This window comes from Chaetodon auriga, chromosome 6 (genome assembly GCF_051107435.1).
Source record: "Chaetodon auriga isolate fChaAug3 chromosome 6, fChaAug3.hap1, whole genome shotgun sequence".
NCBI classification, from domain to species: domain Eukaryota; kingdom Metazoa; phylum Chordata; class Actinopteri; order Chaetodontiformes; family Chaetodontidae; genus Chaetodon; species Chaetodon auriga.
The window spans coordinates 11,139,892-11,161,448 of record NC_135079.1 but is presented as its reverse complement, the minus strand read 5'-3'; the positions used below and the strand labels follow the sequence as shown (position 1 = coordinate 11,161,448).

The 21,557-nt window shown below is 45.8% G+C and overlaps 1 protein-coding gene across 1 annotated transcript; it reads left to right on the top strand.

The window, feature by feature from the left end:
• Positions 1-482: 482 nt before the first annotated feature.
• tle3a (TLE family member 3, transcriptional corepressor a) lies at positions 483-20,651 on the top strand. The gene is made up of 21 exons (XM_076732686.1): positions 483-1,186; positions 1,720-1,867; positions 2,416-2,516; positions 2,708-2,771; positions 4,530-4,574; positions 8,746-8,808; positions 9,012-9,116; positions 12,689-12,893; positions 13,314-13,321; positions 14,882-15,004; positions 15,455-15,505; positions 15,602-15,754; positions 16,226-16,358; positions 16,468-16,643; positions 16,991-17,064; positions 17,153-17,402; positions 17,902-18,149; positions 18,262-18,409; positions 18,528-18,678; positions 18,897-18,973; positions 19,276-20,651. The coding sequence occupies exons 2-21, from the start codon at positions 1,844-1,846 to the stop codon at positions 19,381-19,383; spliced, it is 2,307 nt and encodes a 768-aa protein (XP_076588801.1). The 5' UTR covers positions 483-1,186; positions 1,720-1,843; the 3' UTR covers positions 19,384-20,651.
• Positions 20,652-21,557: the final 906 nt, after the last annotated feature.

The following is a 21,557-nucleotide window of genomic DNA, read 5'->3' as shown; positions in this document are numbered from 1 at the left end:
TTCAAAACAAGGCGTAGAGGCTGCGCTCAGACATGGCTGATGTTCATATCAGACAAAGGCAATCATCTCTTCTCTCCCCGCAGTGCAACTATTACACAAATGCTGATAGGTAGGCGCGCGGCTGTGCGCAAGAATCACGAGATATTTAAGGTTAAAAATACATCGAGCTTCAGTTTGGTGGACATCGTCGATCGATTGGTCATTATTGTGTCCTTCACGGTGTGTGTGTGTGTGTCTGTCTGTCTGTCTGTGTGTATTGGGGGGAGTTTAACCCACACATTTCTGGTTATGGTCGCTACTTTGGATATTTTACAGTAACATTGCTTCACATTTTATAACAATGTCACACTAACAAGCTCCCAGCGCCCCCCTCTTCCCTGTACGGGGGTAAAAATTCAAGAATGCTTGTTGCACCTCACACCTCCCCTCCCTCCCCGTCCCGCTGGTGGTGGTCTCACCCAAAATATTCATCAACTTTATTTGGGCGGCAAAAATGGGGGGAAAAAGTAAACGCCCTAATGAAGCGCGGATGTGGAATTTGTGCTGTCTCTGTCAAATTTGGATATCATCGTCGGCACATCAATGCCTGCTGCTGTTGTTGTTGTACACGGTGGGACGGACGGATGATGCCTTGTGGATCCGCGGGATGATGTCATGTATCGTTGCACCCCACGTGGGGGCCGTCGCTCTCCGATAGGCAGATGTGGCCGTATTCCTTCCGAGTAATCCGATTGGACAGATAGGCGCTTTCACGGCAGTTCAGCCCTGCTGCCTGTGTGTGGCAACCGGGGTAAGCTGGACAACTGGGGGAAATGCGAGATTGTGGAGAGGACCATGTTACGCTTTTAAAGAATCTCCAGCCTCTTCGAGTCGGAAGACAGATTTTGGAAGCGTATTTGTTTTTCTTTTTTTTTCTTCATTTTTGGGATTAACCAGCCACAAAGGGCGCACATTCCTCGGAGGTTCGCGGCTGAGAATAAAGTAGTTTAATCGAGCCCGACCGCACCAAATTTTCTCCCAACTGCTCCCCCAGTCTGGCTGGGTGCGCTCCGGAGAGACAGAGGATGCTTGTCGAGGTCCGCGTCCACCACGCTCACATTAGGAGGGATTAAACGGATGAATTGTAGTCTTCTCTGTTTTTTCTTCAGGAACAAAAGTCGGACGGACGGCTAGGACGCACGCACGGGTATGTATGTACTGGAGCCGATGATTTCTTTTTCAGTGTTTTCGGGGCGTACGCGCAGCAGCGCACCGCTTCCATCGCTTTCCGCGGACTCAAACAGGAGGTGGAAGCCAGCTGCTGTCGGCTGTGGCCTGCCTGTAGACGTCCTGGAGCGGGCTTTTAGTCATTTGACGAACATCAGTCAAGATTAGAGTCCCAAACAAACGAATTTGACGCGAGCGTTTGGATTTCACGCCGTGGAAGTAGCCTCCGTGTTCAGTCCGGGTTGTGTTTGCATCAGTTTTTGATAGTAAATTGAGATTTTGTTTGTATATCGCGTCTATCGCTGACCACTGACCGAATAAGGTCATCAAGAAGACAGAAGCGCATGGCTGCTGCTGCTTTTTGACATGTTCTCTAACCGCCTGCAATCATTTAGACGCACTTTGCTGTTCTGACTACTTATTAGTGAACAACGTGCGCTGTATTGTGTTGTTTTTCTTTTTTCTTTTTCTTTTTTTCGTCTGTGTATTAAACCGCGTCGTTTTTCAACACAGGGCTTTCTCGACCTCCCCTACCCCCCACCCCTGTCTGCTGAGACTGGTGTGGCTGTGAGCACATTTCAACCATTTTGCCAAAGGACCTGAACACTGGAGAGATAAACAAAGGGTACATTTCAAGATGTATCCACAAGGCCGACATCCGGTAAGAAGGCTTCCTCTGTACTTACTACAGCTTATTTATCTGTCAACACTGATGTTGACATGGTTCCTGACTGTGCTGATTCCCTCACAAATCTGCCCCACAAAGCGCTTTCCACCCTTAATGCAGCTCATCAAATTCCTATATGGATATATTACAATGCATTTAAGCTACACCAGAATGTGCACTTAGTGGTAAATGGATGCAGATGGTTTGCATGCCTGGAGATATTTACTCAGCCATACACGAACATATGACTCTGCTGAACATGAGGACAGGTGGTGGTTTGAATTCATTTTTGAAATTAGATTTCATTTTCAGTGTGAAAGCCTATTCATGTTGTGTTATTAGCTTCTGGAGGTGTGAAGCAGACCCACGTCTTTGGTGTGGCGGTAATGTCTTACTTACTGCAGAGCAGATATTATCTTGGAAGGAGCCTAATGTGACAAGTATTCAGCTCCCCTCGGCAGCATGGGGCACAAAGCAGAAAAATGATGAATAAAACTTTCTACTGTGTCTGGACTGATGTGATTTTTACAACCTTCTTTCAGGCTCCACATCAGCCCGGCCAGCCTGGCTTCAAATTCACCGTAGCCGAGTCTTGTGACAGGATTAAAGACGAATTTCAGTTCCTGCAAGCCCAGTATCACAGGTAATGATTACACAGTGTATCACCAAAGTATGGCAGTGTCAACATTTGCTCTCTGTTGAATAGTCAAAGTTATGTCTGCTACTTGGCATCTGCGCAAATGAAAAAAAGACACTGCTGCCAATTGGTTAAGTGTGAGTGACTTATTCAAGTGATTGAGATGCCTGAAATTGACACCTTGTCTTCTATTTTAGTCTTAAGGTGGAGTATGACAAACTGGCCAATGAGAAGACAGAGATGCAGCGCCACTATGTCATGGTAAGATTACGTTACAATAGGGAGCAATTATGGTTCCAAATTGCAAGGCTTGTTGAAGATCTAGTTGGGGTGGAGTGAGACAAGCTATTGTGATCACCTATGTGGTGGTTAGGGCGGGTTGAGTGTCAGGTACAGGCCTGTGAAAGCCCCCAGGGGGGTTTGATGTAGCTGGTTGTTACGGAGGAGCTCCTCCTGACAGGCCGGCAGCAGTGGGCTGAGGCTCCATTATAGCGCGCCCCTGATCTCCAAAGGTCGACTGCAGCGCTGCCCTCTGTGTGTGCTGATCTGATTATTCTCCTAGGAGACTCCACGCTCAGACATATGCATGGCCATAAATTAGGTGGGAGCTGATGGTGGAGGGCCAGAGCAGCTTGTGGGAAAAATGCACCACTGCAAACAAAATGGAGGACGTGGAGCACGCTGCAGTTTATTTTGCACTCTCTCGACCTCAGTATTCTGTGTAAACCAAAATTATTAGCTTCTATTTGAGCAGCCCTTTAGAGAAAACATAGGTGTGCTTATGATGCAGGAATTTAGCTCAGACATGACGCAACCGGAGGGCTCTTCTGTGGCAGTGCGCTCTGTTGTCCCAGGTAAACACACCAGGGATGACTTAAACCAATACATGCAGGCTTAAGTTAAACATTCTTTTCACAGGAAAACAACATGTCAGCCTGACAGGGAGGAGGTTAGGTAAACATGTAGGGAAGTATCCCACAGCCAGCACTGGGTGTCAGGTTACGCTACGGCTGTGGAGCTCTGATCTCAGACAGAATGGCTCTCTTGTTTGAGAGTAATTTTCGAAGAAGCTAATGGACTGAATAATGCATTGGCCTCATCAAATAGACGCTGACTGGAAAGCCATTTCTGCCCTGGCTGCCACTTGTGGACTCCACGGATTACATTTCAGCCAGACAGACTGACCTGGCTTGAAATATCAAGAGTGTTGAGCAATCGCGTTACGCTAAGTAAATAGACATCCTGGAGATCTGAGGACTTAAGATAGTGATCAATAAATGTAACCCCTTTCTTCTCTGTGCCCACACTATTAACAGGAAAATATTGATTTATTGGCTATAGGATGCTCTAAGAACTCCTTTTCTGTCTGATCTTAGTTTGTCACCGTTGCTCCACAGAAGCAGGGTTGTCTTTTAGGTTTCAGTCATGATGTTAAAAATCATTTGATGATGTAAGTAGTGTAGTGGGCAATCAATGTATTGATTTGTGGCTATAGACAGTATATTAGTTACATTGAAATTATTGACTTTGAGTATGGAAACAAAAGCAAAAGCTATTCCAAAAAAGTTGTGATGCTGTGGAGAACATAAATAAAACAGAATGTGATAACTTGCTAATCCTGTTTGGCGTATACAAAATCAAAAACAGCACAAAGACAATGTATTCACTGTTTGACCTGTGTAAATATATGCTTGCTCTGAATTCGATGCAGCAACACATTTCAAACAAGTTTGGTCACGAGCGACAAAAGACTGGGAAAGATGTGGAATGCTCCAAAAACACCTGTTTGGAACATTCCACAGGTAAACAGGTTCATTGGTAGCACGTGATCGTATCATGATTGGGTAGATTGCGTTCTGGTTTTATTTTCATTTTCCACAGAGTCCAAACTTTTTTGGAATCGGCGTTAAACATCTTTTAAAATGATTGCATACGTATAGTAAATGTTAGCACAACTTGATTGCAAATGTGACCTTTTTTACTTCATTAATCACAGTTGCGTCTTTGCTTTCATTTCAGTATTATGAGATGTCCTACGGGCTGAACATAGAGATGCACAAACAGGTACGTACCATCATGCTCCTCATATTTTTCAGCTCAGTGGTTTTCCACAGCGTCAGGGAATGTAAGACCCAGGAGGAGCTGCTCGTAGGCTGTGAACTGAATGAGCATTGGTAATAAGGCTGTAAACAGACGCACAAACAAGGCAGTACAATCGCAAACTTGTACAACTGCTATGGCCCTTGTTTGAGTTGTGTAAATTCTGGATTTGTCTCAGCCTTTTGATAAGATTAAAGGTAGACTTTGGCAGGCTCGGCCTTTGCCTTAATGATTAAAGGGGAGAGGATTGCTGATGGGCCAGGATTTCTTTTTAAGATGAACAGTAATTACAAGAGAGGGGTAAAAGTCCTTTAGTCAGTTATTGTGCCCTTATCTTTATCAAAAGATCCTATCTTGTATTGCTCCACAGATCAATCACACTGATGCTTGAAGAGATAAAGGTTGCATGAATGAGTAACCCTGAGATTCCCATGCATGCTGTTCTTAAACCGGTGAGGTTTTCCCCTCTCCTGCGACAGCCTCGTCTGGTTAATGACAGCGTTGGAGGCATGGTGGATTGGTGTGGTGGGGTGATCCATCAGTGTCTGGGCCGTGTGTCACACTGCCACATGTCTGTCAGGGCTCGAGCCGCTCTGATAGCTTCTGTCAGGCACTTATCGCCAACCAGATGAAAGAGGAGGGGGATGGGAGCCGGAGACATGTTGGAGAATAGTGCTGGGGGAGGGGCAACAGCCCGGCTCTGTGTAAACAGGTTAATCGACTGATCCATTTTAGCGCCTGACTTTTATCAGGAACCTCAACAGAGCTGATGGAAGCGCTTGAATAATTCATCAGTGGGGCCCTAACCTGCTGAACGGCGTGTTTGTGAGCAAACAGTGTGGGCCCCGTCCATGCAGCTCCCCCCAGCTTACAGCTCAGGCAGGGGAGGAGGAGAAGATGAGGAGTGGTTAACAGGCAGGGTTGGGATGGATTATTGGATGCGCATAGGCATATTATTTTCCTGCCAGGAGATTTATTCCATAGTGAGGAAATCCATTCCTCTAACTGTGCCTTTTTCATTACTGTGCAGGGACATAATTCAGATTGCAGAATGCACACACCGGCACAGCTCAGATGGACTGATGTGGCAGTGTTATCTGATCCCTCCCTATCAGCCGTGACAGTATGTAGATACAAACGGCTAATTTCTGCTGCGTGATGTCAGCTGGTAATTACCATCATCTGGTGCTTGTTTCCAAGAGCTGCACAGGGTTTGGAGCTTGGGTGTTAGCGAGGCTCAACCAGATTTGGCTGTTACCTGTAGTCGTAACGCAGATGCGAGGACCGTGGCTGCAGGAATCATTTGCTAAGTAGCAAACTATCTGCCGTACCTAGAGCCAAAACAAACTCGGTCAGCCAGCGGACTGTCTGCAGTGTTCATACAAAAGAGGCATGCAGTAAAAGTGGTTGGAGAAACTGTGGCTCTCCAAGCCATCGTGCTCCAGAATCCTCAATCTGTCATGCAGGACTGGACTGGAGTGCAATTATTACAGGGTGTGACCTGTTGGGTGTCAGGTCCTCTTATATAAACAAAGTTTTCTAACATATGGCATATTGAAAGAAGGCTTTGTTTTCACGCTTTTCGTTTTGTTAGAACAAATTGTATTATTTTAAGATCACAGTCGTCCTTTGCCCAAGATAATCACCTGACTCACTGCTGTGATCATAGCTATGACTCATGCATCCATTTAGGCAGGCTTTTGGCCTTATCCAGATCAATACAGATAACTTCAAATGCCAATTAGAAAAGTGTTTTGGACGGGCCTCACATTAACAAAGGCTCTGAGGCTTTGTGCAACATCTCAGTTTAGTGGAAACATGCATCATTTTCTGGCTTAGATGAGCCGCCAGTGAAGTACTGGTCTAATTTTCTTCCTACTAGAAAAATCAGGAAAGGGGCGATGCTGTCATCTTGGACAAATTGGAGGCCCTCTAAATCTGACTAGTCAAGTATTATTTATAGATGGACCAGAGCCACCGGTGGTTTTTCCCTCTGTATTTAATACTCATCAGTGTCTCGACTCCATTTTCCCACTGCTGATAGCAACAGGCGAATACCTTTCTGCACACCATTGACAAGCCAGCCTGAGAGTGCTCTTAAAGTGGTGCTACACAGGTCCGAGTACCTGTAATTGTGTAGCAGCAGCGCAAAGCTGGCCTCTCAAGGGCCAAGCTGTCATCTACTTAAAGTGACAACAGCCCCATTTTTATCTGCCAGCGGTATTTAAAAAAAAAAAAAAAAAAAAAATCCTCCCAGCACTGCACTGCACTGCATCTATTTTGACAGTGGCGGCGAGCTGAGTTGATGCCTTTTCCATGTATTTGCATGTTGTGTTGTAAGAGTGCAGAGGCTGCCAGTTGTTTGGGGCACAGTGGATCAGCCACCTCCTGACCTCTCTCAGCCAGCTGTCACCATGACACTAAGCTACAGAGGAATGGACTGCGCGCTCAAGGCCTTTTCACAAATCCTGTCAAATGTTCGACTGCTATTGACATGGCTTATCTCAACAAACATGGATTATACAGGCTCTGTAGCTTTTCAACCATTTCTGAGGGCGTTCTTGAGCTCTTGCTCGAGCACTTACTGCATTGTATTAATACTAATGCTCATAAAACCTTTATCTCACCCTTTCATTGCTTTATTGGTTGTAGGTCACATTTATTGCATGTCAGGGGAGTTCAGTGTTCTTTCTTATCTGGAGACTGTAATCAAGTTGTAATCAGTGTTATCTTATGGACTATTGTACTCTGTAACACATGCTACCATATATTTGTTTCACGTTATTGCCTGTGATCCCAAGCTTTACTTTGCTTCATCCGATATTTCATCTTCGGCTTGTTGTTTGTGCTGCTGGCTTGCCCGGCTAAGTGGCTATCCATGTTGCAGCTTGGGTCAGCAGGTCTTGTTCTGTTGGACATTACTCTCCAATCTCTCTGGCTCTGCTCAGAGGTAATATGTCTGGCTGCCAAAACTGCCTGGCATTTCTGCCATGTGTAATAAATAAGCTGGCGGTCTGCAAAGTACATTGTGTGTGCTGCTCCAAATGAAAAATCGGAGAAAATCCCTGTGATGTGTTTGTGTTCCGCAGTGGCCTTGGGTTGAACTGCAGCTCATAAATTCCATAGATGATGTAGCTTTGGCACTGTTATTTTTCTGCTCCCAGCACAGAGCTTGAACCTGAGAGTCTCATCTCCCATCCCTGGAAGAAGGAGGAGGCAGAACAAGCCGGCTGTGCAGTGTTTTTACAGGGGAGGTTGGGGGGGGGGACACCTCCTCCCATTGCTCTTTTTATCCACCATTCATTTGCTACGTTCATGTGATCGACAGGCTGAAAATTCAATTTAATGACCTGCCTCCAAGCACGTAATATGATTTTTAAAGCCTGTTACGGTCAAGCAGAGGTGCCATTTGCATAATGATCCCAGCAAGATAGGGCTGCAGCCGTTGCCATGGCAGTTGGTAGACAAGCAGAAGAATGGAGGCAGGGCTCGGTGGATGGATGGGAGGCTGGGAGGGTGCTGGGCTGGGCAGCTGATTGCAGTGAGAAATGGCCCAGGCTTCAGTCTTGGAAAGACAGGGCTCTTGCACACTGCACGCTTAATGTTTCCAGGCTGGTAGTTGTCTTTTAATGGTATTGATCACAGATTTGAGGTGCGCTGCCCTCCAGGTCATTACGGTTTGTAAACTTTGCTCACAATGCAGTTATGACCCTTAATGTAAATTGCCTACACTGTCACATGTAAGTAAACAGTGCAGTCTGGTTAGCAGGCCTCTCTTCCTGGGGTGTGGTTGTGTGGTTTAACTGAGGTTAACTGCAGGACACCGCAGTTGCAGATGAGGGGAAGGAGGGCAGAGTGAGAGAGGATCCTCTCAACACAGCAGCACTCTGCCTGCTCATATCCGTTTAGCATGGAGTGCACTCTCAGCACAGCTGTGCTCCATCCCCCTGGGCTCTCCTAATGTTTTAAATATTTCAAATGTCAATATCACGCTGTTTAGAGGATGTTGAGTCAAGCAGTTCTGATTGCCGCAGTAATTGACTTAATCGGTGTAAACATTAAAGGCGGGGTTATATTAAGTCACTGTCTGTTTCATACTTTACCGTCTCATTTTGCTCCTCTTTTGTCTTTCCAGACGGAGATTGCCAAACGGCTCAACGCAATTTTAGCTCAAATTATGCCTTTCCTGTCACAAGAGGTGAGATTTGAATGTGGCTCTGGAACAGTGTCACAGTTTAGTACTAAAGTAAAGTCACTTATTGTACATTGTACAGCGTGCCGTCACTTTCGAAATTGCAGCAGCGCTATGAAAATTAAGTGTGAAATTCACAGGAAAGTGAGCGTGGGTGCGTGATAGATGCCGGCATGCCCCAATCATCTTTTCTAAATGTCTTTCCACAGCACCAACAGCAGGTTGCTCAGGCAGTGGAGCGGGCTAAGCAGGTGACTATGACTGAGCTGAATGCCATCATCGGGGTACGTGGACTTCCCAATCTGCCTCTCACCGTGTGTATACCCCCTTTTATTCCTTTATTTGACCTTGGTTAGGGACAAATCTGCACATAAGATAATCACTATAAAAAGTACTTTTCCATGTCTTCTCTATGCAAGTAGTCTCTCTTAAGTTATAGAATGTGATACACCTCTGACTTCAGTTATATGCTTCTGATTTGTCTTTTCTTGAATCAAGTGTGTTAATGTATTTTTTCCCCATTTAGCGCTATACTCTTCATCAATGTTTTCAAACCATATACACAAGTGCAGCTCCCGAGAGCTCGTCTGTTGCTCCAGCTTTGGTCTCTGTGGCATCTTCACTGCCTTGTTGTGTGTTTATAAATGCGAGCCTGAGAGCTCTTGAGATCCCCTTCGCAGCCTGTATTGCTTTAATTGGCTAAGGTTTTAACGAGGAGCCTCATCCCTCACTGCTGACCTGGATAGCTGTGGGAATTAAAAGGCTGAGGGTGAGCAGAACACAGCCAGCGCTGCAAACTAGCCGAGGCAGTACAGACAGCAGTCAGCCATCACTGCTCTGCGGCGCGCTTCTCTTTGCTCACCGCAGCACCGAGCGGTAACGCACGGCGTTCATCACTGCTTCAAAACACCATCTGCTCCTCATTGATCAGCTGTACTCACCCTGCCCTTCTAAGGCAGAAATGATTGGTGTCACCCTCGATACAAAGCTCAGGCTATCAGTGATCTTATTGCAAGCGTTGAATCTTGCAGAGTCTTTAGCATGCATAAGAGGCTGGCCCAAAAGGCTGACTTGATGACTGGAGGCACATATTGGAATTCAATTAATGCCCCCATAGTGACCTTTTGTTCTGGGATAATTGCTCCCTAGAATTTGTCTGAGTAGGTGTCTTTTGGACTGAAGCACATGTGTTATTACGCTTTCATCAAAGCAAAGCAGCTGCAAGCAGAAGTTGCTCCGGAGAAGAGCAGATTTGATTTGTGGCTCCCTCCTGCGTGTGTGATTTTTAACATTTGGATACAATGCTGGAATATTGCTGTACTTTAGAAACTGTAGCTGCGATCCTTTCACTGTAGGTCTCTGTCGGTCTTTGGCTACAATTTAATAGTAGTTGCATTAAAAATCTACATTTTTTTTTTTAAAAATACTGGACGAGCCCATTCATGATTACAGTGTGTGGTCCTGTTTGGCACTGGGCCTGTTTACAGAAACACCCCGGCCCCCACCCAAGCCATGCCGGTTGCTCATGTCAGAGGAGGTGGAAATGTAGCTACTGTATGTTTTACGAATACCTCTCCATTAGTTATTCATTGAGGAGAAGCTCTGTAGGCATGCCAAAATCCTCATGCATATTGTAGAGCAAGGTGGGGTGAAGGAGCGTGCCAGGCAGACAGGCAGCATCCAGGAGCCAGCTGCATGCCTTATTGATGGGGCTGAGGGCCATTAATAGGATGCAACTAGGGCAGCTGCTTGCGTCGAGATGAACCTGACAGGTGGTGCTTCCTGTTTGATTAGAAAACACACCAAATATTGAAAGCAGCCAAGGAGTAGTTCAGATAAGTCCACCTTTCACCCAGTGAGTGGCCACCTGGATAAACCCCTCTCTGTGGCTTTGTATTGATAGGATGTTAAACTAAAAGGGAGTTCTTTTGTCTGTAACACCATCATTTGCAATATATAATAATGGAGAGGGGACTTCCAGAGCAGTTGTAGCCTTGACTGTTTTCTGTCCTCCTTTTCAGCAGCAGCAAGCTGCCTACCCTGCTCTAATGGTCAGTGGCATCCACAAATCTCTGTATGTGCCATGGTGTTGTTAATGCACTTGGTGTGTACACACATCTGGGCTTGAAGGGCTTGTGCATGTTGCATGGCACTTTTTCTGTCCAAGTGCTATGTTCCTCACAATAGTGAGTGTAGGTTGGACACTGGAGACTATAATACATTTGCTCAGTTTTGCCTGTGTGTGTGTTTTTTTTTTTTCTGTAGCTACACTCAGTGTGAGAAAAAAGGGGCAAAGAGTAGGTCTTTATCTGTGAATATTAAATTAGAGGAAATAGGCCAGACTCCTTTCTTTATTTATTATTGTCTTCATTTATGGCCCTCTAATGAGGGCTCTTGCTGATCAACCATGCATATTACCCATCAGTGCCTCATTAAACACAATGAGCAAGGATGGCTCTCCCCTGCCAATGAACTGGCTCCTTAATTTCCCTCATGGACACAATATTATAACACACTCTCTCTCTCTCTCGCTCTCTTTCTTTCTCTCTCCCTCTGTGTCCTGGGTGCATTTTGTAATTGGATTGACATCTGCCCTATAGAGCAAAGGACAAGGTTGCGAGTTAAAAACCTTACTATTTTCCAATTTGGTCTTGTCTACCTTCAGGGCAGATATAGTAGAGGGCAATAAGCAATTAGAAAGACCCTCCAGATATGATTTTTTTTTTTTTTTTTAAAGGACATATTTTAGTAGGACGTGCCCTTTGTAAGATCTACGACTGAATATCTGTTTTAAAAAAGAGATAAGAACTCAAGAGCGAGCGCATACTGAGTTAATGTATTTTTAACTATGTAAGTAAGTACCTAATATTCCTGAAATGGCCATAAATGGCCACTGATTGAAGTCTGTCTTGTAAAAGAGAAGGTGCACACTGTAACAGCAGCTGAATTATTCAGCTGGCTTGTAGACGGGTAATAAATTGCTGATGTTTTTATTGGTGTCTCAGCTAAGTATTATTTAACCTTGTTTTAAACTGCTTACTTCCATGCTGAGTGCCTTTTAACTCCCATCCATTTCCCTGTGCCTTTCAAATATTGATGGTGAATATTGGAGGGTTGACTGAGTGCCAGCATGGGACCCCTGGTCCTGGCTCCCGGAGCAGCCTTCCAGACATACACACAAACACACACTTAACTACTCAGAGTGAGAGGCAAAGAGTGCCAGCTTCTGGCACTTAGTGTTCCCTCGGTCTCTTAAAGTTTGGGTGTGCAAATGATTCATGTTCTGTTAATCCAGGAACATGAATATGAGAGGAGTAAATAGACGCTTGTTGTGTTTTCGAAGTGTTTAAAAAGCAGGTAGTTGTTTAGCCCACAGGCTGACAGATTCCTACACAGCTTCATGTTCCTTAAGAGGATTGCTCAACTCACGGATGGCACAGGAGTGCTGTGGTGCTGCAGTATGAAATGCGCCAGTTTACCTGATGTGAAATGATTTTTTCTGTGTTAAACAGTTGTTGAATCCAACTTTGCTTTGCTGTTTGTCGCTGGCGGAGAATGAAAAATACTTCTACTTCGTTTTCAACTCCTAGTGCGCGACTAATGCTGCGCGACTGTGCGTCTCATTTGTTAAACGTGTTGAGCAGTTGATCGTTAGTCATAACATCTACTCACCTCAGCGCAGATCGAGGGCTTATGCCACCCTGGCCTGGTATGGAAATAGCACTGAGGGGGATTGCTGTCTGATCCTGACAGTAATAGATGTGTGAATGCGCTAATATCATCCGGGGTTTAACTGATCAGCCTCATGTTTAGTGTGTGGCTTCTCCTTGCCTTTTCCCTCCGACCCACTTGGTGTCTGTCTGTCTATTTCCCTGTCTACTTACAGCAGCAGCAGCTCCAGGCACAGCACCTCTCCCATGCCACTCACGGGCCTCCGGTACAGCTGCCACCTCACCCCTCAGGCCTGCAGCCGCCCGGCATCCCCCCTGTGACGGGCTCCGGATCAGGCCTGCTGGCATTAGGTGCCCTGGGCAGCCAAGCCCACCTCCCAGTGAAGGATGAGAAGAACCACCATGATCTCGAGCACAGAGGTGAGGCGCTAAGCTCGGGCATATTGCTGTCCAATCAGGCATTAGCTGCTTAACCAGTTTATTTAGTAGCCTTGAAATTTATATTCAATTTAAAGTTATGGTATAGATGTTAAACAGGGACAAACCAATTTAGTTTGGAGTGTATCTCTCAGAGCAGAATCGTAGGGCCCTAAGGTGAGGAGCACATCCTGTCTGTTCACATTCTGTCTGGGTAATGAGCTGGTACATTCCTAGCCCATGACTGCATAAGCTATTCAACAGCTCCAACGCACGGTGATAAGAGGGGCCTTGTGCCCTGCAGTTGATTCTCACACGTTCAGCCAGAAGCATCTGTTATGATATGCTAACTGACTTGTTTTTCTCTTTGCTCTACTTGGTTTCATCGTCACCTCGGCCGCCGTCGTGACGCCTGCAACACAGAGAACACGGTGAGCGTCCAAACCCGCAACTATTTTTGTGTCGCAGGGCTTGTTGATTTCATAATTCATCACATTTTCATCTGCACTGTGAATGTCAAGTAAAAATTCCTGCTAACAGCATCCTGCCGCTGATTTCATGCACTGTTGTAATCAGCTTCCAATAAAATGATTAATTGGAAATGAGGTTTGGAATATAAGTCCTGTGCTTTTAATCCAGAAGGGAAATGACTGGTATCATGCTGGAGAGATTAGAAGACTTGTAATTTCATCACAATTAAAGAAAGACTTGGACTTCCCCTTCTTAAGGGATTTATTTGATCCCTTCTACTGTTACTGTCTCCCTTGTTTACCAGCTCACTCTTTCTCCTCCTTGGCGTGCGATGAATATTTATGAACACAAATGGAGAATTGTTTTGTTTTCTTTTTCTCCACCCCGTCTGGCTGGACCTGCTAAAGCGTTTTATTTGAATGGCTGCGATCTCTGATGGCTTGTGATGGGCCTGTGAGATTGTGTTTCTGCAGGCTGGGCCAGCTGAATGGGTGCAGTCATGTCTGAAGAAATGGAACTCCTGGGGCGATTAGCAGGCCTGTTTTGTTTCTGTGCTCTTGTCCCAGGTCATCTGATAGCAGAGTGGTGACTTTGGTTAATGAGTCACGCTAAGCATCTCTTTAAAGGTCAGCCATTATGCAGACAGTGGCCCTTTGCCCAGACTGCTAGTCCATCGGCCATTGTTCACTTCTCTGGGCCGCCACTGACTTAGTCCATGTTGTTGCTTTGGTCTTCGGAGGAAGGGACAGAGGGAATCAGGAGAACTTGGCAGTTTTCGGGCAAATGGCAAACTCCTGTGAAAGCCGCTGGACACCTGCCTAGTTCCTCCCGTTCTGTTGGTGTTTGGAGTGAGCTGTCCCAGCTTGTGTGGGCGGGCAGGCTCCATGAAGAAGCACCAGTCAGTCCCACGCTGCCGTGCCCACTGGCAGGATATAGATTCTCTTTCTTTATCAGAGCTCAAAGCCTGAGCTGACATGGTGCCCAAGCGCGCTGCGGCAATCAATGCCCAATGCCCACAACATACAGTCTCTCTCTCTCTCTCTCTCTCTCTCTCTCTCTCTCTCTCCCCCTCTCTCTCTCTCTCTCTCCCTCTCTCTCTCTCTCTCTCCCTCTCTCTCTTAGCTTGACTGCCTCCAGAGAAAAGGCCCTCTGTTCAGCCACAACACACTGCTCATGTCCCTGTGAGGCTGTTTGTTGTCCAGTTATGAGGAGGAGGGAGCCCAGCTCAGAAAACAAGCCCTCCTCCTTTCAGTTCAGATAACGGCCCATTCTGTTGTTTGGCCAGGGACAGGCTTGTGTGTGAGGTTGGGCTTGGCTGGTGTCAGGGTACTGCTTGGAGCTGGCCTACAGCTGCATTTTAAGAGTCTGCAGCATCCATAGTTGCATGAATGAGGCATTTTCAGTGTTAGGATTGGCACAGTGTGCTCCCTGTGAATTTGTAAGTGATGAATGACTTCACTACTCTCTTTTACGATGGAGGATGAAATGGTAATAAAGTCTGTTTGGTTTTCTCTTTGCAGAATAACTCTATATCCCCATCAGAAAGCTTACGCACATCTAGTGAGAAGCACCGCAGCTCCTCTGACTACAGTTTGGACTCTAAGAAACGCAAAGTGGAGGAGAAGGACAGCATGAGCAGATATGTGAGTATTTAAAGGAATTTATTCACTCTCTTGCCAAGAGTAAGATAAGACGGTCCGTACCACTCACAGCTGTTCATTGAACATGAACCAGGAGTTGGTTAACTCACCTTTGCATAAAGACTGGAAACACTGGGAACAGCTAGCCTGGCTCTGTGTGAAGATAAAAAAGAAAAACAGCGCCTCTTAAGCTCACCATGTTAAATGGTGGGTGATGTGCTGGACAATTTTTGGCCGGGAACAGTGACTTCCTGGAGTCTCCGCTGGTTGCCTAGCTACCTCACCGTGACAACAATTCTCCAGGAAATCCAACTCTTGGCAAGAAGGCGAATAAGCGCGTTTCCCAAAATGACAAAGTATTCCTGAGGCCCTCCCGCGTTCAGAGACGCATTTCAAAGGTTTCACTGAAGAAGCGATTTGTTAAGGAGACTAATTTGCCAATTATCTTTACAGGACAGTGATGGAGAGAAAAGTGATGACCTGGTGGTAGATGTGTCTAATGAGGTGAGCGGTGCAGCTCGTAATTGTAAATGGTGTATTGACGTGTGCTGAGACGAAGCTATTACATGAACGTCAAAATCTATCTCTGCGGTTTTCCAGGACCCCGCCACTCCTCGAGCGAGCCCAGCCCACTCGCCACCTGAAAATGGGATTGATAAGCCCCGCCCTCCAAAGAAGGACACGCCCAACAGCCCTGCATCAGTGGCGTCCTCTGGAAGCACCCCTTCCTCCAAGGCCAAGGAGCTCAGTCATGTAAGACACCAAGAGTTACAAACAAACTAGGACAGTAAGGGTTTAAATGAGAATTGCAGAGAGAGCAAAGGGATATGTGCAAATAAATCTAGGACGTTTTCTGTGGTGGATTAGGAATGGCTGTCGGTGCTTTAAGTGCATGACTAAACGTCAGGGATAATATTGTCCCGCATCAGGATCAGTCAGGTCTTCTCTGTTAATAGCTCAATGTATTTAACTATTCCAGGATTTTTTTTCCCCCCCTCTGCCTCACTAAAAGATTAAAGCCAAAGCAGTAAGGGGATAAAAACGGCCCCATCTCCATTGTGGCCATAATAGGTTTTAGAATAAATAGCAGTTTATGGCTCTGCAGGACTATGAGGGTTGTCAGAATTAGATTGGATTAAGTTCAGTTTGCTCTCAAATTGTCAGTCTGCACAGTGCCTCGTTTCCGGGATTGTGAACGTGCTTGCTCTCTCGTTCCCTCGACAGAATGACAAATCCTCCACGCCTGGCCTCAAGTCCAACACCCCCACCCCCCGCAATGACGCCCCCACCCCTGGCACCAGCTCCACTCCCGGGCTCAGACCCATCCTGGGCAAACCACCAGGCATGGAGGCTCTCGGTTGGTACCGCTCTCTTTCCTCTCTAGCAACTGAGTTAATCTCTTTCCATGCTCTTCCAGTGTGCTGTTATGTCACATACCAATATCCCTCTCCCGTTTTTGTCCGCAGCAGCCCCAGCTTTGCGCACCCCTCTGTCCATTGCAGGCTCCTACCCTACCCCCTTCGCCATGATGGGTCATCATGAAATGAATGGAGGCCTGACTAGTCCTGGTGTGTATGCTGGTCTGCACATCTCCCCTCAGATGAGCGCTGCAGCAGCTGCAGCTTATGGACGCTCCCCCATGGTAACGCCCTTTCTTGCCCTGTTATGTAGTTGTATTTCAGATCAGCTAAAAGCACTGCACTTAGTTAAAAGAGTAGTTTAACATTTTGGGAAATACACTCATTCACTTCCTTGCCAAGAGCTGGATGAAAAGATCGATACCTCTCTCATATCTGTCTGTTAAAGGTTCCCTGTGGAGTTTTAGACCTGTAGTAGCGCTGTGGAGCTGTTTTTCTATGAACGGGTCCCCGTAGGAAAGTGTATTTCCCGAAATGTGGAACTATATCTTTTGCAATAACATCATGTGGATATGATTAGTGATCAGTCACAGATCTTTTATGTGAAGGTTTCCATCTTGTCATTTCTCAGGGATTCGATCCTCACACCCACATGAGAGCTCCAGGCCTTCCAGCCAGCCTGACGTCCATTTCTGGTGGCAAACCGTAAGTTTCTCGCCGAATGTGTTTCGAGTGCTTTTTCAGAAACAGCAGCGCTTTAAAACACTGACACGTGTCTTGTCTTTTCCATCAGGGCTTACTCCTTCCACGTCAGCGCAGATGGTCAGATGCAGCCCGTGCCCTTCCCGCCCGACGCCCTGATCGGCCCGGGTATTCCACGCCACGCCCGTCAGATCAACACGCTGAGCCATGGCGAGGTGGTGTGCGCCGTTACCATTAGCAACCCCACACGTCATGTCTACACTGGTGGCAAAGGCTGTGTCAAAATCTGGGACATCAGCCAACCTGGCAGCAAGAGTCCCGTGTCCCAACTGGACTGTCTGGTGAGGACCGCTGCTGATTCACATTTCACTGATCTTTTTTACACCTTATTCTTTCTGTGCAGTTGCTTTGAAAGGTAATGAACTGTTAATACACAGCCTCATACTGTTAACAATGGGATTATCCTTTGTTGTACAAGAGAACCACAACAGGCACACATCCCACTAACAGTTTTCCAGCCAGTGCACTGGTACAGCTGATGCTTTTACTCAGTGTTTGTGGAAAATAGAAGAATGTAGTTCTGCTAAAGACCAAGGTAGAGAAGGAAAAACCTCACTTGGCATTTTCAGATAAATCATTGTTGGCTTGAAACGTGAGCATCACGGAATAAACATGCAAATGCAATAAGCTAAAAATGTGTCCACTAGTTGAGAATACCCTGTGGTTGATTTATTATGACAGAAGTATTCTCATCCTCTTTCCAACCGACTTGTTCCTAAATCTCTCTCTAGCTCCACTGCCCTGAACACGTATTGATTCGCTTTGTCCTCTGTGCAACAGAACAGGGATAACTACATCCGCTCCTGTAAGCTGTTGCCTGATGGCCGCACATTGATTGTTGGAGGTGAGGCCAGCACATTGACCATCTGGGATCTGGCTTCTCAGACACCCCGCATCAAGGCTGAGCTCACCTCCTCAGCCCCGGCATGCTACGCTTTGGCCATCAGCCCCGATGCCAAGGTCTGCTTCTCCTGCTGCAGTGATGGAAACATTGCCGTTTGGGACCTGCACAACCAGACTCTCGTTAGGTTGGAAGAAAACACTTATTCACACTGTGTGGGCAACAGGATCGCTGTTGTGTGAGTCATTTTGAAAGTGGATGTCAATAAATGTTTGTATGCCTTCTGACTTTGATTGTAGGCAGTTCCAGGGTCACACGGATGGAGCTAGCTGTATTGATATCTCCCATGATGGCACTAAGCTTTGGACAGGCGGTCTTGACAACACTGTTCGCTCCTGGGATCTGAGGGAGGGCCGACAGCTGCAGCAGCATGACTTCACTTCACAGGTACGGCCCGGTAGTATAAAAGAGACAGATAACATGCATTCACAGACTTATGGTGGAGGACAGTTTCCTCTATGCCCCAGAACTGTCAGTAATTACTTCTGTTCTGTCCCGTTTCCAGATCTTCTCCTTGGGCTACTGTCCGACTGGAGAGTGGCTCGCCGTGGGCATGGAGAGCAGCAACGTGGAGGTGCTCCACCACTCAAAGCCTGACAAATATCAGCTCCACCTGCACGAGAGCTGTGTCCTCTCCCTCAAGTTCGCCTACTGTGGTATGAACACACACACATAAAATGATGGGGAGGTAATGCTGACTGTTCAGCTTCAGCCTGTCCTACTTTATTTAGTGCTAAATCTACAGTGCCCTTTTTACACTCTGTGTGCCTATTGTGTTTTCAAGGTTACAGACCTGATAAATCTTTATTTGTGGGTATTTTTCCTCAACTTCTTAGTGCAAGCAGGCCTGATTGCACGGTTGTTTTCTTTGCAGGTAAATGGTTCGTAAGCACTGGGAAGGACAATCTGTTGAATGCTTGGAGGACTCCTTATGGCGCCAGCATATTCCAGGTATGCAGATCAATACACTCTGTCTGCAGCCAGTCCAAAACTATGCACAGTTGTCTCTGAGAGGAAGGGCACAGCGACCGCTGTCTGACAGGACTCTCCTATCAGTGAAAACTGAACCTGAATTATTGACCTGACAAAGAAGTCTTTTTGAGGGGCATCAGGCCAGAACTTGATGTCATTGCAATCTAATCTTGCCCTGTAGTCAGCTAATCCTCTCCACTTAACTTCAAATAGAGTTGAAAATTTTCAATCTGCCTCCAAGACTAAAATGTTTTTTTGTTTGTTTTTTCTCTCTTCTTCAGTCCAAGGAATCCTCGTCTGTCCTGAGCTGTGACATCTCGACAGACGACAAGTATATTGTGACAGGCTCTGGTGACAAGAAGGCCACTGTGTATGAAGTGATCTACTAGAACAGACTGCTTTGGATGGGAGCATGCTCATGCTCAGGAACAGTGGACTCTTCCTCCATCTACCTTCCCTCACACAGACAGCATGGATGTTGCCTGCAGCCCCGGGGTGGATGGGCAGGAAGTTTGGCAGGGCCAGACTGAAATGGACGTTGGCGCTGTTGTGACCCTGGATGCTGTGACCTTCGGCTCTGCCCTTCCTCACTCATACAAATAACACTTGTACAGCAAGTGCAGTTCCCCAAGGCACTAAGAAGAAAATAATGTCTTGCTGTTTTTCTGTTTGTTGGATATTTCTTTTTTATTCGTCCTTTTTAATGTGGAGATAAAGTTCCATGACACAACTAGAAGCGGCGCTTCGCTCTGGAGCTTCTCCTTGGAGGTCCTGTGAAAAGTGTACATAATGGAGTAATAAAAGGCCTTTTATAGATTTATATTTTGGTGTCCAGTTACGCTTGTGATGGTTCTTTCTTGTTCTCTCCGTGATTTTCTGTCCCCTCTGGGGATGGAAATTAGATTAGGACTTTGTAAGAGGATATTCTATCTCAGTTTTTTCCCTCGTCTGCTTTTTTTTTTTTTTTTTTTTCATGTTCGTTGTCCAGAATGACCTTTTCGGAAATCTAATTTGGATTTTTTTTTCCCCTGACAACGGCATTTTTTTCTTTGCTATTTGCTGTAACACAGACGTTTGTCCCTTGGATTTTAGCAGTGGAGAATTCTGGAAAGGCCCTTTTTTCAGACTCGGACAGAAGAAGGAGAAAATCGTGGTTTCCAGTTTCTACCCTGGTCAGCAGAAATTCAACTTTTAAATGAAGACCTATCACTGAACATTGGCTGCTTTCGGTGATGTTAAACTGGATAACTATCAACTGGAGGACTGATGGATTTTATGGAGAAGCAGCTGTGACTTGAGTTCAGTCTGTTGACTCGACTATTGTATGAATCTTCATATCTCCACTCGGGAAGTTTAGTCATCAGTCAAGAGTTAATTATTGCCTCTGGTTTGACTCTCTGTGACTGATATGCAAGACCTGGTTACTCATAAAGGTGGCAGGCAAAGCCATTACCACATTTGACATTTTGGGTATGCTCTGTTTGCTTTCTTCAGTATTTCATAATATTCGACTACAATCTTCTCATAGACAGGAATGGTCTCTGCATAAACACAAGTTAGACTGTGTAGCATACACGTTTCATCATCCCTAAGGACTGTACAGTTGGCAGTTGTTGATAAATCAATAAACTGTTTTTATATAAAAATCATCTTGACTGAATTTCTACAGTGCGGGTGCCTTGCTCCTGTTCCACGTTTTTTAAGGGAGTAATCTGATATTTTGGGAAATATTCTTTGCTTTCTTGCAGAGAGTTAGATGAGAAGACTGACACTTAAGCTACACCTAGCAGCCAGTTAGCTTTGCATAAATTTAGAAATTTAGACTTGCTCTTTCTGACAGTAACAAAATGTACCAATCAGCAAGTCTGCAATTTAGTAATTTCCTGGATCTCTACTGATTGCCTGACAAACTCACAGTGATGACAAGACTCCAGGAAGTCTCTCTTCCTGGCCAGTAGATAAGTAATCCAGCACAAAAGCTCTCTCGAATATACATTCTGCCATTTTTACACTTAAAACAAATAAAGTTTGATCTGTTAATTAGTGTGCCTCAAAGGTGCTGGAAGGCTGACTTTGTTACCTTTGGGCGGCACCGAGCTAGCTGTTTCCTCTTGATTCCACTCTCTATGCTGAGCTAAGCTAACTGTCGGCTGACTTGGTGTTTACATAAGCCATGGGAGTCGTGTCAATCTTCTCATCTAACTCCCAGCAAGAAAATGAGTAAGCTGTTTTCCCACAACGTCAAACTATTTATTTAAGGCAGTTTTAGATTAATAGATGCAGATTCATATTTGCCCTTGTGCTGCAGCCAGCCGTGGGACAGGGAGTGTAAACCAGCTAAGCAGCGACCGTTGTCGACTGCAGCAGTAAATGAAGGAATTACACAGCATGTATTGACATGATAAATATCTCTTGGCTCTACTGTAATCAGTAATATCTCCTCAAAGCGTTCATTGCCCTGTGCGCTGCTAGTGAGGGCTGTCCCATGCTGGAGTCTGCATCTCCAGTACATACAGACTTACTCACAGGCTCTCCCTGACAGTAAATGGAAGTACATCAGTAA

What these genes read in the sequence shown, in the direction of transcription:
- tle3a (XM_076732686.1), top strand. Translation starts at nt 1,844, where the DNA reads ATGTATCCACAAGGCCGACATCCG. An exon ending in ACATAGAGATGCACAAACAG is followed by an intron (nt 4,575 to 8,745) that starts GTACGTACCATC and finishes TTGTCTTTCCAG; the next exon opens with ACGGAGATTGCCAAACGGCT. An exon ending in ATGGCGCCAGCATATTCCAG is followed by an intron (nt 18,974 to 19,275) that starts GTATGCAGATCA and finishes TCTCTTCTTCAG; the next exon opens with TCCAAGGAATCCTCGTCTGT.